At 40.4% G+C, this 15936-nt stretch overlaps 1 protein-coding gene across 1 annotated transcript; it reads right to left on the bottom strand.

Annotated features, from left to right (window-relative positions):
* Positions 1-2202: 2202 nt before the first annotated feature.
* On the bottom strand, positions 2203-7307 carry LOC110899982. The gene is made up of 3 exons (XM_022146883.1): positions 5873-7307; positions 4489-5550; positions 2203-4403 (listed from the first exon to the last, which is right to left on the bottom strand). Exons 1-3 carry the CDS (start codon positions 7305-7307, stop codon positions 2203-2205), a joined length of 4698 nt encoding a protein of 1565 aa, XP_022002575.1.
* Between the last annotated feature and the right edge of the window lie 8629 nt (positions 7308-15936).

The following is a 15936-nucleotide window of genomic DNA, read 5'->3' as shown; positions in this document are numbered from 1 at the left end:
GTGCTTATATAGGGTCGTAAGGTGAGCGATCTAAACCATCGCTTATGCTTTCGAACCCGACCCATTTTGTCGGTCATTAGGACCTGACCAAACACATTAGGTGACCATAGCTATAACCTTCCGAGGTTATACCTTGTGGTCACGATGTTAGGCGTTCCAGACGCGTTCTACGCGAACGACGCGTTAGGGTGGCATAAGCTACCTCAACGGGTCGTGATGGACCGTAAGCACTTAGGTTAAGTTTCATTTTAGTATGTAGGCTTTGTTAAACCATACTACACGAGTCTCCATACTCGTTTGGTTTTCGAACCCGCGTACTGTCCGATCCTTCCGATTCGGTCCGGTATATTAACATAAGCTACCTATTAGGTGCCGTTTATTTTCCGTGATCTTTAGCACTATTTGGTTACTATACAAGGAACTCAAAGCAATCTCAGGTGAGTACATTGAACCCCTCTTTTCCTGTTTTCTAAACTGTTTTGGGGTGAGACACATGTGCCTATCTGTTACTTTCATGCTTTCCATGTTTTCACATCATATGCCTGCTATGTTGTTAGTACATTATAGTACACGATTTCATTACATTTTATGCTATGTATGCCCATTGTGTGCGTACATGGACACATTGATTTACATGAACATTTCTGTTGCATATGTTTACTCAGCATATGGACACATTGATTTACATGACCATTTCTGTTGCATATGTTTACTCAGCATATGGACACATTGATTTACATGAACATTTCTGTTGCATATGTTTACTCAGCATATGGACACATTGATTTACATGAACATTTCTGTTGCATATGTTTACTCAGCATATGGACACATTGATTTACATGAACATTTCTGCTGCATATGTTTACTCAGCATATGGGCACATTGATTTACATAAACATTTCTGCTTCGTATGTTTACTTAGCATACTTAGTACAATTGTTTACATCACATGCCTTCATTTTGTTATGACATTTGGTTTGTTTAACATGGGACAATACATTCATTAACACTAGCTACGCCGTTCGTTAGTAGGTAGTGGTACCATAGGAATTGACAACTCCCATTCCTGAAGTCCTGGGTTTGATAGGACTGGAAGGAATGACCGAATTCGATATACATAACTTAGATAAACCATTAATTTGTTTAAGGGTTTATCGCCGCAGTCTCAAGGCTTGGATGTATGCATAGTTTACAATACCACATAAATGTTAATATCAATAGAGCATGCATTTTTCCACAGAACATAACGTTGATTTAAACCACGTGTTACTTCAACGACTTGTTTTGTGCAGTTTACATATGGTTTAAGTTGATACATTTCGCTTACCATACATGATTCATTTTGGGATACACATTACATGATTTACATTGAACATAAACACGTTGACATTGACATACACATTGGTGGTTTACATTTGAACATAAACATTTGACATGGTTTACACAATAACACTTGACATTTGGTTTACACATGAACAATTTACATGATGGATTGGTTTGGGTAAATGATTTAAGTAACGTGGCGTATGTAATATGATACAAACATGGTGGATACGCCGCTGGTACTTCCTATACATAAATGTTTGTATAATATTACATATCGTGGCGTTATCTAAGTCATTTCAGTTTAGACACATTACATTTTACATAAATAACATATTATTCACAAGACATTATTTTCACAAACAACTTATCTTATTCAACTCATTTTACTTGGTTATTCGTTTAACCTTGCACTTATCTATACATATCGTTTGATGTTATCGTTTTCAAATGATTTACAAAGCAAAACAAATTACAAGGTTCATGACTGACTGTTATTAAACATTTCTTTAAGCTCAAGTCATGAATCCCATTTTCACAAAAACTATGTATCTCACAGGCATTTTTATGCTGACGTACCTACTTTCACATGTGTTTTCAGGAGCTATTCCATAGGACGATGATCATGATTCTAGGGCGGACCTGTGCCTTAGAGCCTAAAAATGAAGTTTTTTTTTTGGGTAAAGGGTTACCCCGGTGATTCTATATATTCACAACCAAAAAAGCACAAGTAGTGTAGCGATCCTACACTAGTTCAATCATGGGACATGCCCTATGAAAGTGAAACCAAAAAACACATCAAAACAACCAGCACAAAACGGGAAACTACTAGGCTACAACGCTAGACACTAACAAGAACAAAATTACATAATAACTTCAGCCGCCATCATCATGCAATTCTGAACCATTGATATCCCAGGCCCGAAGAAGTCTTCGAACACTTTCACAATTCTTCAACTTCGCTCCCATCAGCTTGTATCGCACTTGTTGAATAATAGTTTCACTTAGAGATTCCGGGGGCCTCAACAGATTCTTGAATAATCTAGCATTCCGCTCCTGCCAAATTACGTAAGCCGTTGCACCCACAACCAACTTAGCGACATACACAGACGCCAACTTCGAAGCGGACCGGTCTCGTAACCAAGAAACAATATCATCCCACTTAGATTGCACCGAATCCATGCCTGCTCTATGCCTAACCATAAGCCACACTTGCGACGAGAACTTGCATTCAAAAAACAGGTGACTATGAGAATCATGGTTAGCAAAACATAACAAACAACACATCATATTCATGTTTTTCCTCCGCGAGAAGTCCCAGCTCAGGATTTTATCTTGAGTAAGCAGCTTTCTTCTCATGATAAGCCAAACTAAAAACGCATGTCGCGGAATACACTGACCAAACCAAACAATACGGCACCAATCCACCTCCGCTTCATGATGCCGAACCGCCTCCCACACTCTCGCCGACGAGAATTCATGTTTATGATCACCTTGCCGCCACAAGACTTTATCAGCTTTATTCGGATGCAATAACACATTATCAAGCTGAATGAGAACCGGGTAAGAGTCTCGCCAAGCAACCGGCCAGCTCCAAGAGTTAGCTGAATGAACATCAGCCACTTTAGACTCCAAATTAAACCCCGCGTTAGCAATGACTCTTGGCGAGAGAAACTGATCCAACGACCCTATGTCACTCCACGTATCGAACCAAGCTGAAGTAGTAGCACCATTACCAATATCGGACCAAAAAAACTTTCTCAACATCGGGCGAAGCTGAAGAAGCTTTCTCCAAGACCAGCAACAGTTAGACGGGATTTTACACACCCAAAAACTTTCACCTTTCAACCTGTAGGAGTGAACCCAATCAACCCATACGGATTGACGCCTCGCTAGGATACTCCAGATATGAGCTGCCATAAGAGCTATATTAACATCACAAATTCGGCGAATACCTAAACCACCCTCAAGCTTAGGAACACACACCGCTTTCCACGAAACTTTGGAACGGCCTTTTTGGAATGCAGTATCATGAGACCAAAGAAAATTCCGCATCAAAGCCTCCAACTTTTGGATGATCCGGTTCGGCAAAGTAAGCACAGACGACCAATAAATATGCATGGATGATAAAACAGAGTTTATAAGTTGCAACCTACCTGCAAAAGACAGAAGTTTGTTCCTCCAATGCATAATACGGTTCTCAAACTTTTCCACTAAAACAAAACAATCTTTTTGAAGCAACCGCGAAGAAATAAGGGGCACACCCAAATATCTAACAGGCAGCGAACCCTCCTTAAAAGGCATAAGATTCAGAATAGCTGATTTCACATATGATGGAACATTCGAGAAGAACACAGTACTTTTCTGAACGCTAGGCACCAAACCCGACATTTTAGAAAATGAATCCAGAGCCTTCATAATACACCTAGCTGAAGCAATTTCTCCCTTCGCAAAAATAAACAAATCGTCCGCAAAACATAAATTAATAATCTGTTGACGCTCGCATTTGTTATGAAATTTAAACGAATTATCAATCTTAACCATATGCTGTAAGCTGGCTGTAAGGACTTCCATGACGAGAGTAAATAAATAAGGAGAAACCGGATCACCTTGACGTAAACCCCTGTTACCCTTGAAGAAACCATGAACTTCGCCATTAACACAAACCGAATATGTTGTGGTGGACACACACAACATAATCCAATGAACCATTCTAGGATGAAAGCCAAAACCAAACAAAATTCCTTTCAGAAACTTCCAATCAACAGTATCATAAGCCTTTTGAATATCCACTTTGAACGCACATTTCGGAGGGCCGATATTACGATGATAGTTATGCATCAACTCTTGAGTTAGCAAAACATTATCTGAAATCTTCCTGCCTGGCACAAAAGCTGATTGGTTGACACTAACAATATCATTCAAACCCACTTTAATTCTTTCAGCAACAATCTTGCTGATGCACTTGTATAAAACATTGCAACAAGCAATCGGACGATAATCCGTAACCACATATGGAGAGGAGGTCTTGGGGAGGAGAACAATAATCGTGTGGTTCAATTCCCTAAGCAACTTACCTGTAGCAAAAAAAATCCATCACAGCATTCGAAACCTCACTTCCGATAATAGGCCAGGCGGCTTTAAAGAAGCCAGCCGTAAAACCATCAGGACCCGGAGCTTTATCTGAACCAATCGAGAACATCGCCTTTTTAACTTCATCGGCTGTAACTGGACGCACCATGTGACCCGCGACATCAACATTCAACTTGTTCGAAAATAACTCTGAAGCCGGGTTAAGCGACGTATCACCTTGTTGACCCAAAAAGTTCTCATAATGATTAACAAAAGCTAGTTGAACTAGGTCATCCTCGTACACCTTCCCACTAACATCCTGAATAACATTGATGCGACTATAATGAACTTTGTTTTTAAGAGAAGAATGGAAAAAAGCCGAATTCATATCCCCAACTGCCAACCAATCCACCTTGGACTTTTGTTTTAAGAAACGCTCTTCATCCAGTAAAGCTTCTTGATATTTACAGCGAATAGTAGTTTCTTTCTCACGAAGACCCAAACTAGCCGGATCATTATCAATCTCTTTCTGGATCCCATCAAGATCAACACGTAAACCTTGAACTTTTTTGTGCAAATTGCCCTGCTTAAAGAGCAACTGACGAAGAGGCGATTTTAGCATCCGAAGCTTTTTCACAACTGAGAACTGAAACACGCCTCTAACCTCCATATCCCACATACGCTTCACAATGTCTAAAAACTCAGGCTTATGAACAAGAAAATTAGCAAACTTGAAGGACTTGTGTTTTACCTTCCCAACAACCGGAATTTTGAGAACACTAGGACTATGATCCGATAACCGAGCTGGACAAAAGACAGCGACCGCATTTGGGTATTGAGATATAAAATGAGAATTCCCCATGACCCTATCAATTTTCTTCATTAAACCGATCCCCTTCTTAGGCTTTTGACTCCACATAAAGTGAAGACCCGAACGATTCAAATCCAGCATTTCAATGTCATTAACACATGTTTGAAACTCTCTCATGCTAGCTGAAAACGACGAACACCCCATAGACTTATCTTCCAGATACAGAGCTGAATTAAAATCTCCTAGCATAACCCATGGCTCACTACCGACAAGAGCTTTATGCAAACCGAGATGGTTCCATAACTCCCTACGAGAAACATAATAGTTGGCGGCATAAACCACTGAACAAAACAGCGTTTTTTTCTCATGTTTAAAAAACAGTTGCAAGTGCATAACCTGATCCGACTGAAAAAGAACCATAACATCGAAGATCAACGGGTTCCAACCAACAATAATTCTCGTACCTTTGTGACATAACGCACCATTGGACGTCCAATTCCAGGTTCGAAAAACTGCCTTACAGATTCTAGAAAGATTATTCGGATCGATGTGAGACTCAAGAATAGCACATAAGCTAAGATTAAAATCTTTAACTGCTTGCCGAACCTCTGCCTGCTTAATGGGGCGGTTCAAACCCCTAACGTTCCACGAAGCGATACTAACCATGATAACCCGACGAAGAAGGAGTGCTTGCCCCTTTTTTATTATCATTCTTAAGAGTACCTTGACACAAGAAATCATCGAGCTCATACTCGTCCCTTTTCTCAAACTCGTCTTCTACCTCAGCCTCGTCATCAACCACGTGAACCTCCGCTGGCTTACTACCGGCTTCCTCCTCATTACCACTTAAATTATTAAGAACATCAAAAGGATTAGTGGATTGAAAGTTAGATTCGGATGACCCACTGCCCGGCACATGATTTTTCTTAGACCCAACAGGCCAATACTCGAACTTTGGTTTCGGCTTATTCACCGGGAAACCAGTTTTCTTAGCAGTCTTCTTTCCATGCACACCTGTATAACCCTCCTCATCGATCACAGGCTTCTTACCAGCCCTATTATCATTACGGATATTACCCTGCTGTTTAGGTTGGTTAGGACAAGCTTCATCGGAGTGCCCAAAAACACAACAATGACCGCATCTCAAAGGGGACCATTCATACTCAACCGACATGGACTCCTTAATAAAACCCTCCCCCTCTGGTTCAGGAATCGCTAAAGTAACCTTCTCCCTTAAGCACTTGTCAGCCGAAACCTCTATTAATGCTCTTGCATAGCTACTCCGGCCCCACATGTCCATACACATAGTCGAAGTGTAAGAATCCAAAAGTTTAGGCTCACCAATCGTGGTTGCAATCATACTCAAACCATCCTCCGTGTAAGCCGCAATTGGAACATCATGAATTTTAACCCAAATCTGCACTTTCTTTACTTCCTTTTTTTCTAGTTTTGAAGTCGGGCTCCAAATTTCAAGAAATAAAGGTTGCGACCGAATAATCCAAGGGCCATCTTTCAAAACATTCAGCATACTTGCTTCATCCGCGAACTTGAAAAAAAAGAACCCATTAGCGTTCATCATAGATTTCTGGACACCATATTTTTTCCAGTTGTTACGCACGAAGTAATCAACCACTGGATAGGCTACCCGATCCCCCAGAAAATAACCATATAGGGTGTTAGCCATTTTGTCTCGAACTACCCGCACAGATTCCTTTGGAAGAACAACATCACACCCCTCATGGACACTTTCGCTAGCAAGAGCTCTAAAATTCAGCTTTGAAGACTTGTTAGTAAATAACGAATCAGCATATGATCTTGCTTTCGAAGAACTAGCATTATCCCCACTAATCCCTTTGTCCACATCTTGCCCATCCTTACTAGAATTCAGTTCACCACAATCAGACCCTAGGTTCACCGGCTTATCTAACGGTACTGAAACCGTAACTTTGGTTAGTTCATCGATGACATTGATCGGCTTAGGATCATTGATGACAATACCCCTTCTCGGCAAAACCATGTTGGAATAACTCTTGAACTGCAAAGACGACTTACCACGATCAGCTTGGTTATTCATACCATCTTTTTTACGATCATCCATACTTCAGAAAAACACCTCTCTATGAACAAGAAAACTCAAAACACCATGCAGAAGACAACCCAGACAACCAGACCAACAACGAACGAACAAAGAAAGAAAAACCCTAAACTAGCAAACCCTACCCCAAGGATCTTTCGAAACTATATAGTAGATTCAGTTCGAACAAGCAAACCCAACCACTATACAATCAGATCAATCCGAAGGAATAAGGCGGCGATTAAATCACACGAAGAAACTAAAACGAAAACCCTAAAAATAAACTCAATCCCTTTGCTAACTAGTTCGAACTGAAAATTGATGAATCAATCCTCTGTAATCAGACTGTTATGCAAAGATCAAGAAGAAAATATTAGGGTTGCAAGAAGGAACGTGATCGCCATGCTAGAGAGAGAATTAGGGTGCCTAAAAATGAAGTTTGAACTAGCTTAATTATGTTTTGATTTCCGTACTCTCTTTCCAAGACAATGTAACACCTTTGTTTATAAATAAAATACAACTTGTATGCCATGGTCATGAAACAATTTAATTCTGTCCACAACACTCCCCGGCGTTTCCGCCGCGGTTGCATGTTATACGCGGCCGGGGTGTGACAGTTACAACACTCCCCGACGTTTCCGCCACGTTTTGTTGTTTTACGTGGTCGGGATGTGAAATGTACGAATGAGATCGTGGCACGATATTCAAGAAACAATCCTAACAGTCTTTCTTTTCCTATAAATACGCCCCCCATTTGTGTTAAAACCCACAAAATCTGATCTAGAGCTCTAAGTTGATGCCATTGCTTCATACCTGAGCTCCTGGATCGAGATTAGCTTTCAGGGACCCTTCGTAAGTGTTCTTTCGTTCTTTTATTCGCTTTTCAAGTCCGAAAGTCAAAGTTTTCTTTGACTTTCTGCATTGACCAGCCTATGGTCAACACGAAGTTCTTGGAACTTCATAACGTGAGCGTGATCACGATGGTTATAGTCCGTAGCGACTATACCTACTGATTACCACATTATCTAGGCTCAGTGACGAGTCGTAGTTTCGGCCAAATTGCGCATTCTTGTGTATTTTGTAACCAAACTACTCGTGAGTATCAAAACCGTTTGTTTTGATACCAAACCTGTTTTCTAAACTTAGTTAAGCATGTTCTAACATGCTTAGCTCGTCACTTTTAGTTTAGTGTTTATTTAGGGTCGTAAGGTAAGCGATCTAAACAATCGCTTATACTTTCGAACCCGACCCATTTGGTCGATCATTAGGATCCGACCAAACACATTAGGTGACCTTAGCTGTAACCTTCCGAGGTTATACCTTATGGTCACGATGTTAGGCGTTCCAAACGCGTTTTACGCAAACGACGCGTAATGGATCGTAAGCACTTAGGTTAGGTTTCATTTTAGTATGTAGGCTTTGTTAAACCATATTACACGAGTCTCCATACTCGTTTGGTTTACGAACCCGCATACTATCCAATCTTTCGATTTTGGTCCGGTGTATTAATATAGCTACCTATTAGGTGCCGTTTGATATCCGTGATCTCTAGCATTATTTGGTTGTTATACAAGAACTTCAAAGCAATCTCAGGTGAGTACATTGAACCCCTCTTTTACTGTTTTCCAAACTGTTTTGGGGTGAAACACATGTGCCTACTTGTTACTTTCATGCTTTCCCGTTTTCACATCATATACTTGCTATGTTCATTAGTACATTTATAGTACATGATTTCAATACACTTCATGCTACGTATGCCCATTGTGTGCATACTTAGTACATCACATTTCACTACATTTCATGCTACGTACGCCCATTGTGTGCATACTTAGTACATCACTCTACAATACATTTCATGCTATGTACGCCCATTGTGTGCATACTTAGTACATCACTTTACAATACATTTCATGCTACGTACGCCCATTGTGTGCATACTTAGTACATTGTTTTACATTGCATTTCCGTTGCATATGCTCATCCAGCATATGAACACATTATACTACATTTTGAACCGTTGTAACCACTTGACTATGTGAACCGTCTTGCCCCTTTGATTACATGAAACGTTTGTAACCATTGAACCGTGTGAACCAGTTGTAGCTGTTGACATGATTTACATTTGACAATAGACATTTGACTATACATAAACATTTCCACAATTGTTAAACATTACATCTTGATGGTTTGGTTTGAGTAAGTGATCTCAGTAACGAGGCGTGTGTAATATGATACAAGCATGGTGGATACGCCGCTGGTACTTCCTATATATAAGTGTTTGTATGGTATTACATATCGTAGCGTTACTTGAATCATTTCAATTCGAGACATATAACACTTTATACAAATAACACACTTTTCACAAGACATTGCTTTACAAACAACTTATCTTATACAAACTCATTTCACATGGTTAATCATTTAACCATACATTATTCATTTATTTATACATATCATCAGATCTCACCGTTTTTCAAATGATTTACAAGACAAAGCAAATTACAAGGTTCATGACTAAACATTTTCTCAAACATAAGTCATGAATTCGGTTTTTCACAAAACATATGTATCTCATTTGCATTTTTATGCTGACGTACCTATTTTCACATGTGTTTTCAGGAGATGATGCGTAGGACTTAACAAGACATACTTAGGCGGACCTGTGCCTTAGTGACTTAAAACGAGACAAGAACGAGTTAATTTATGTTATGTACTCTTTGGTTCTTGTTTAAACAATGTAAACTTTCATGTTTGATTAATAAAACGAAACTTCATTTGCCATGGATTTGAAACAATTGATTCTGTTACAACACTCCCCGACGTTTCCGCCACGTTTTGTATATTCCACGTGGTCGGGGTGTGACATTGAGTAGCACTCGATCCCCAACCTAGAACTCGAGTGGTTTCCTGTGCTTATCAGCGTAGCTTTTCTGACAGCCACAAGCTGCTGCCATTCGCTGTCGTATCTGCGCAATTCTTTCCGTTGCGTCTACTACAAGTTCTGGACCCGTGATCTGACTATCACCCACCTCTGCCCAACAAAGAGGTGATCGGCATTTACGCTGTACAATGCCTCGAATGGAGCGGCTTGAATGCTGGTGTGGTAACTATTATTATATAAGAACTCCACCAAAGGGAGATGTTTTTCCCAGCTGTTGCCGAAATCGATTACACACGCATGTAGCATGTCTTCTAGAGTTTGAATAGTGCGCTCAGACTACCCATCCGTCTGAGGGTGATAAGCTGTGCTCATGTCTAATCGAGAGCCAAAAGATTTGTGCATTGCTTGCCACAGTTCCGAAGTAAAACGTGCATCACGATCGGAAATAATAGAGGTTGGCATCCCGTGCCTCGAAACCACTTCGTTTAGGTAAATGTCTGCTAATGTAGAGAACTTGTCTGTTTCCTTGATAGCCAATAAGTATGCAGACTTAGTGAGTCGACCCACGATCACCCAAATAGTATCATTCCCACGTTGAGATCTAGGCAGGCCAGTAACAAAATCCATGGAAACTTCCTCCCATTTCCATTGGGGTATCTTTGGTTGCTGGAGTACGCCTGATGGTTTCTGATATCCGTCTTGACTCTCGCACAAGTCAAACATTTGCTGACGTAAGTTGCTTTGTGAGCTTTCATGTTAGGCCACCAATACGTAGTTCTGAGATCGTGGTACATCTTATCCGAACCTGGATGTACCGAGTAGCGAGACTTATGTGCTTCATCCATTACCAGCTCGCGTAAGTTTCCATAATGTGGGACCCAAATGCATCCTGTTACATAGTAGGCACCGTCTTCCTTTTGTTCTAACCGCTGCCTTGAGCCATGTAAGGCTTCAGCCTTGACGTTTTCTGGTTTCAATGCTTCTACCTGAGCATCTCGTATCTGTGCCGGAAGACTAGACTGAATAGTGAGTTGCAACGCTCGTACACGCCTAGGTGTAGTATCCTTTCGACTGAGGGCGTCGGCTACCACATTGGCTTTGCCCGGATGGCACTTAATTGTGCATTCGTAATCATTTAATAGCTTGGCCCATTGACGCTGACGCATGTTTAATTCCTTCTGTTTGAAGATATGCTCGAGACTCCTGTGATCGGTGTAGATGGTGCACTTAGTACCGTACAGGTAATGTCTCCATATCCTAAGTGCGAAAACAACAGCTCCCATCTCCAAATCGTGTGTAGTATAATTCCTTTTCGTGAATCTTAAGTTGGCGCGAGGCGTAAGCAATGACTTTATCCCGTTGCATCAACACACAACCAAGACCCTGAATCGATGCGTCGCAGTAAACCACAAACTCATCTGTGCCCTCTGGCAATGAAGGAATAGGTGCACTGCAAAGTCTATCCTTTAAGTGCTGAGATGCCGATTCCTGAGTATTACCCCAACGATAAGTAATGCCCTTCTGCGTTAGTAAGGTGAGAGGTTGCACAATCTTTGAAAAATCCTTGATAAAACCTCCTGTAGTAACCTGCCAAACCCAAAAATTGGCGAATTTCCGTTGGTGTGCGAGGTGCAGGCCAGTTCTTGATTGAGTCTACCTTAGATGGATCAACATGAATCCCATCCTTGTTCACCACGTGGCCTAGAAAGTGGACTTCACGAAGCCAGAAGTCGCATTTCGAGAACGTGGCATATAACTGTTCTGTTCGAAGGAGTTCCAAAATAAGTCGAAAATGCTGCTCGTGTTCCTCCTGGCTCTTATAGTAGATCAGGATGTCGTCGATGAATATAATAACAAACTTATCCAAGTAAGGCTTGCACACTCTGTTCATAAGAACCATGAAAACTGCAGGCACGTTTGTCAGCCCGAATGGCATGACCAGAAACTCGTAGTGGCCGTAGCGAGTTCTGAATGCTGTTTTGGAGACACTCGTAGTCGTCGATGAATATAATAACAAACTTAACGGTCACCTTGTTTAGTTCGCGGTAATCTATGTACATGCGGAAAGTACCATTTTTCTTCTTAACAAACAACACTGGAGCTCCCCAAGGCGAAGAGCTAGGACGCATGAAACCCTTATCCAAGAGTTCTTGTAGTTGTGTTGATAGTTCTTCCAGTTCTGATGGAGCTAAAAGGTGCATGAGCTATTGGTGCTGCTCCAGGAGCTAGTTCGATCTGGAATTCGACCTGGCGATGAGGCGGTAGACCAGGTAAATCTTCAGGAAATACTTGAGGAAAGTCGCGTACTACTGGAATATCCTCTATTCTCTTCTCTTTCGTTGATGCGTCAGTAACAAGTGCTAAAATAGCGGTGTGGCCCTTCGCAAACACTTCTGGGCCTTAAGAAAGGAGATGATGCCCACCACGGCACCACTCTTGTTGCCTTGAATTTCGAGAGGTTCTTTACCAGAACGGGGAATACGAACAATCTTTTCCTTGCATAGGATCTCTGCTTGCTGTTGGGATAACCAATCCATCCCAATGACGATGTCGAAACTACCCAGAACTATAGGAATGAGATCGATAGAGAAAGTCTGACCTGCGAGGACAAGATTACAACACTGAACTATGTGTGTGGCCTCTAGACTTCTACCATTTGCTAACTCTACAACATGCTTCGTATTCAAGGATGGGGGAATTAATACATGTGCGTTTATAATATTAAGTCTCACTTAATATATTTTATTTCTCATTCCAAAATATAATTATTTTTCTCAAAAATAATATATTTTCTCTTCGTATAATACTTTCCAAAATAATACGTCGACAACATACGCATTCGTGAATATTTCCGTATAAAGTGTAAGTTACGTTTTAGCGATTTAGTGGTAATAGTAATTACCGTTGTAACTTATATGTTTGTCGTGTAGGCGTTGGTATTATTTTGGGTTTGACAAGTTAGTAAATATTATTTTTACTCTAAAAATAATATTTATACATTTTCACAAAATAATCATAAACAGTGTTGCGAAAAATATATTTACCGAATATATATTTATCACGTTTAGTTTTTGTGAAAATCCCACCTCCGATTATTTAATAAATAAAGTCATGGCGAAATATATTTTGAAAACATTTCAAAATAGTTTAACACTTGTAAATAATTTCTAAGTGTTAGATTTTAGAAAAATTTCGCCAGAGTTTCCCCTGTAACTGGAGGTGGCCACGCTTTTAAGCGTATCATTTTCTTTTACAAAATCATTTCAACAATTCTTCAATTTTCGATACTTCAAACTAGTTTCAACACATTAAACTCGTAGACTAGTATGTAAAGTCGCATCATTTCATGAACTTGTAGTTTTTCTAAAACTATTATGTAGATCTCGTTATATTTAGTGGATCTATGTATAAAATAGTTTAGTCTTGCAAAAACCCCGTTTTTGGAACAAATCACTCTTTACAACTTCCGACAATTTTTATAAAAATTGTTATTTTGTCGGATCTTTCATTTCACAAGTGTTCTTACACTTGTAGTTTATAGAAATCATCTTTTATTAACATGTTATCCACTTTTATAAAACATGATTTTCTCGACACCCGGTCCTACGAATATACCACTTGTACATACGTAGATCGGCTCGTTTTAAATACTATTTTTTTATGTTAAACACTTTTACACAAGTTCATGTTTCCCGTGTGGTGGAGTTTCACCTTTTAACCCTCGCACCGCTAGAAACAAGCTTATGTTAAGATACGTGATCCTAACAAAGTCGGGTTAAACGATGATGAGAACCACCACATCATAGATCGGGCTTTAACAATCAACATATTCAAATACTACGACATTTACACGCGTTATATGCTTTTAACCAACGATATTCGAGTTTTAGTAGACTTTAAAGATTCAAGAAGTGGGTTACCGACTTTTAACCGTCAAAAATTCTTTTAACCACTTTAGATACGATTAAAAACGAGTTTTAAACAATATACCTCTAGCTCAAGGCTAGGGAAGAATCTAGTCGAAAACGGCGTGGATAAAAGCAAATGCACGAGGTCCTTTAGCTTCCGTCTGCTCCAAGCTTCGTTGTACGTGATCCCCGACACTAGAGTGCACTTGGAATGGCAAGACTTGAACCGAAAAATGGATGGATGGTGGTGGGTGGCTACGGCCGTGAGGGAGAGGGAACAAGAGAGAGAGAGTTGTGTTGGTGTGTGTGTCTTGTGTGTGTGAGAGTGTGTTTATATAGAGGATTCAAGTGCTAACGTCCATCGGTTTCTCGTTCTAGATATCCACAAATCAAATATAATATAATAAAAAGTATACCCTCCTTGTCCTCCTTGTTGGCCGATTTCATTAGGGTGGTGGGACCACCCGGTTGGATCTCGATCGTACAGTTACAGTTTAGTTAAGTTAAGTGAGTTAACTTTAAGGTCTAACCCCGTTAGTTGTTTAATGTGTTAAAGAGCGGGTGTTAGGGTAATCAGGGACCCTAACTGGCTCAGAAAAATACTAACAATAATTCTGGCAATATTTTTATGTTCCGGGTATTGTCCGGTTGTTCGGTTGGATAGGAATCCGTTAAAGTGCTTAAGATATCCTTTAAGCGTCGTAAGTAATATTTTTAGCGACACAATTTATTCTGCAAAGTGTTAGGAATAATTCCTTATATTTTGGCACTTTATTAATTAGCTAGAAGCTAGTGCGTAAATAAAAGTGCTGTGTTTTTGGGTAAAGGGTTACCCCGGTGATTTTATATATTCACATCAATAAACAAACAAGTAGTGAGGTGAAGTCCGCACTAGTTCTTACATGAGACAGGCCCCACGTAAGTATACGCCAAACAACGAAAAACAGCATAACAAATAAAAACTTCTAGTCTAGCAACTAGCAAAAACCATAGCAACCAAACGCTATCATCTAGCCTCCATCATCGCTCACAATGTCTTCACCAATGCCCCAAATGCCTCGCAATCTAGCAACATTCGTACATTGCCTAAATTTAACCCCCATGAGTTTGTACCGTATAGTTTTAAGAATCGTGTCTCGTATCGTGTCTGGGGGTCTAGTTTGATTCCTGAATAATCTCGCATTTCGCTCTTGCCATATCACATAAGCCGTTGCTCCCACCACGAGTTTGCTAACGAAGTGAGCTGCAGTCTTCGATCTCCCTCTAGCCTTGAGCCAACTAATAATCGAGCTCCATTTCTGATCCACATTGGCCATACCAGCCTTCTCACGAACCATAATCCAAACTTTAGAGGAAAAACTACATTCAAAGAAAAGATGCTCGTGTGAATCAACGTTTTCGTAGCAAAGAAGGCAGCACATCATGTTCATATTTTTCCTCCTAGACAGATCCCACTGGAGAATAATGTCTTGAGTCAAAAGTTTACGACGCATGATCAACCACATTAAGAACGCATGTCTGGGGATGCATTGGGCAAACCACACAATATTCACCCAGTCTACATCTTGTTCCCTAGATCGACACGAGTGCCAAGCTATAGAGGATGAGAACTCTTTCAAATCATCACCATCCTTCCAGCATAACCTGTCAAGACTATTCGGTTGGAGGTGAATGGTATCCAGCTGATTCAAAGTAGGAAACCGAGTCCTCCACTCTAGCGGCCAAGACCAAGAACCATGTAAGTGAACATCCGCAACTTTAGCATTTAGCATGAAACCTGCATTTGTAATCACACGAGGCGAAATGAAATTAGCGAGAGGCCCAATCGGACTCCATGAGTCGTACCAGGCCGATGTGTTTCTTC

This window comes from Helianthus annuus, chromosome 16 (assembly GCF_002127325.2).
Source record: "Helianthus annuus cultivar XRQ/B chromosome 16, HanXRQr2.0-SUNRISE, whole genome shotgun sequence".
Lineage (NCBI taxonomy): Eukaryota > Viridiplantae > Streptophyta > Magnoliopsida > Asterales > Asteraceae > Helianthus > Helianthus annuus.
The sequence above is the reverse complement of the archived record's forward strand: the minus strand, read 5'-3'. Positions and strand labels throughout refer to the sequence as shown.

Excerpts from the sequence above, each read along its gene's own strand:
- LOC110899982 (XM_022146883.1), bottom strand. The coding sequence starts at position 7,307 with ATGGATGATCGTAAAAAAGATGGTATGAATAACCAAGCTGATCGTGGT. Across the intron at positions 5,551-5,872 it reads TTCTTCGTCGGGTTATCATG|TGGTTTATGCCGCCAACTAT; the intron begins GTTAGTATCGCT and ends TGTTTTGTTCAG. Across the intron at positions 4,404-4,488 it reads TAAAGCTCCGGGTCCTGATG|GTAAGTTGCTTAGGGAATTG; the intron begins GTTTTACGGCTG and ends TTTTTGCTACAG.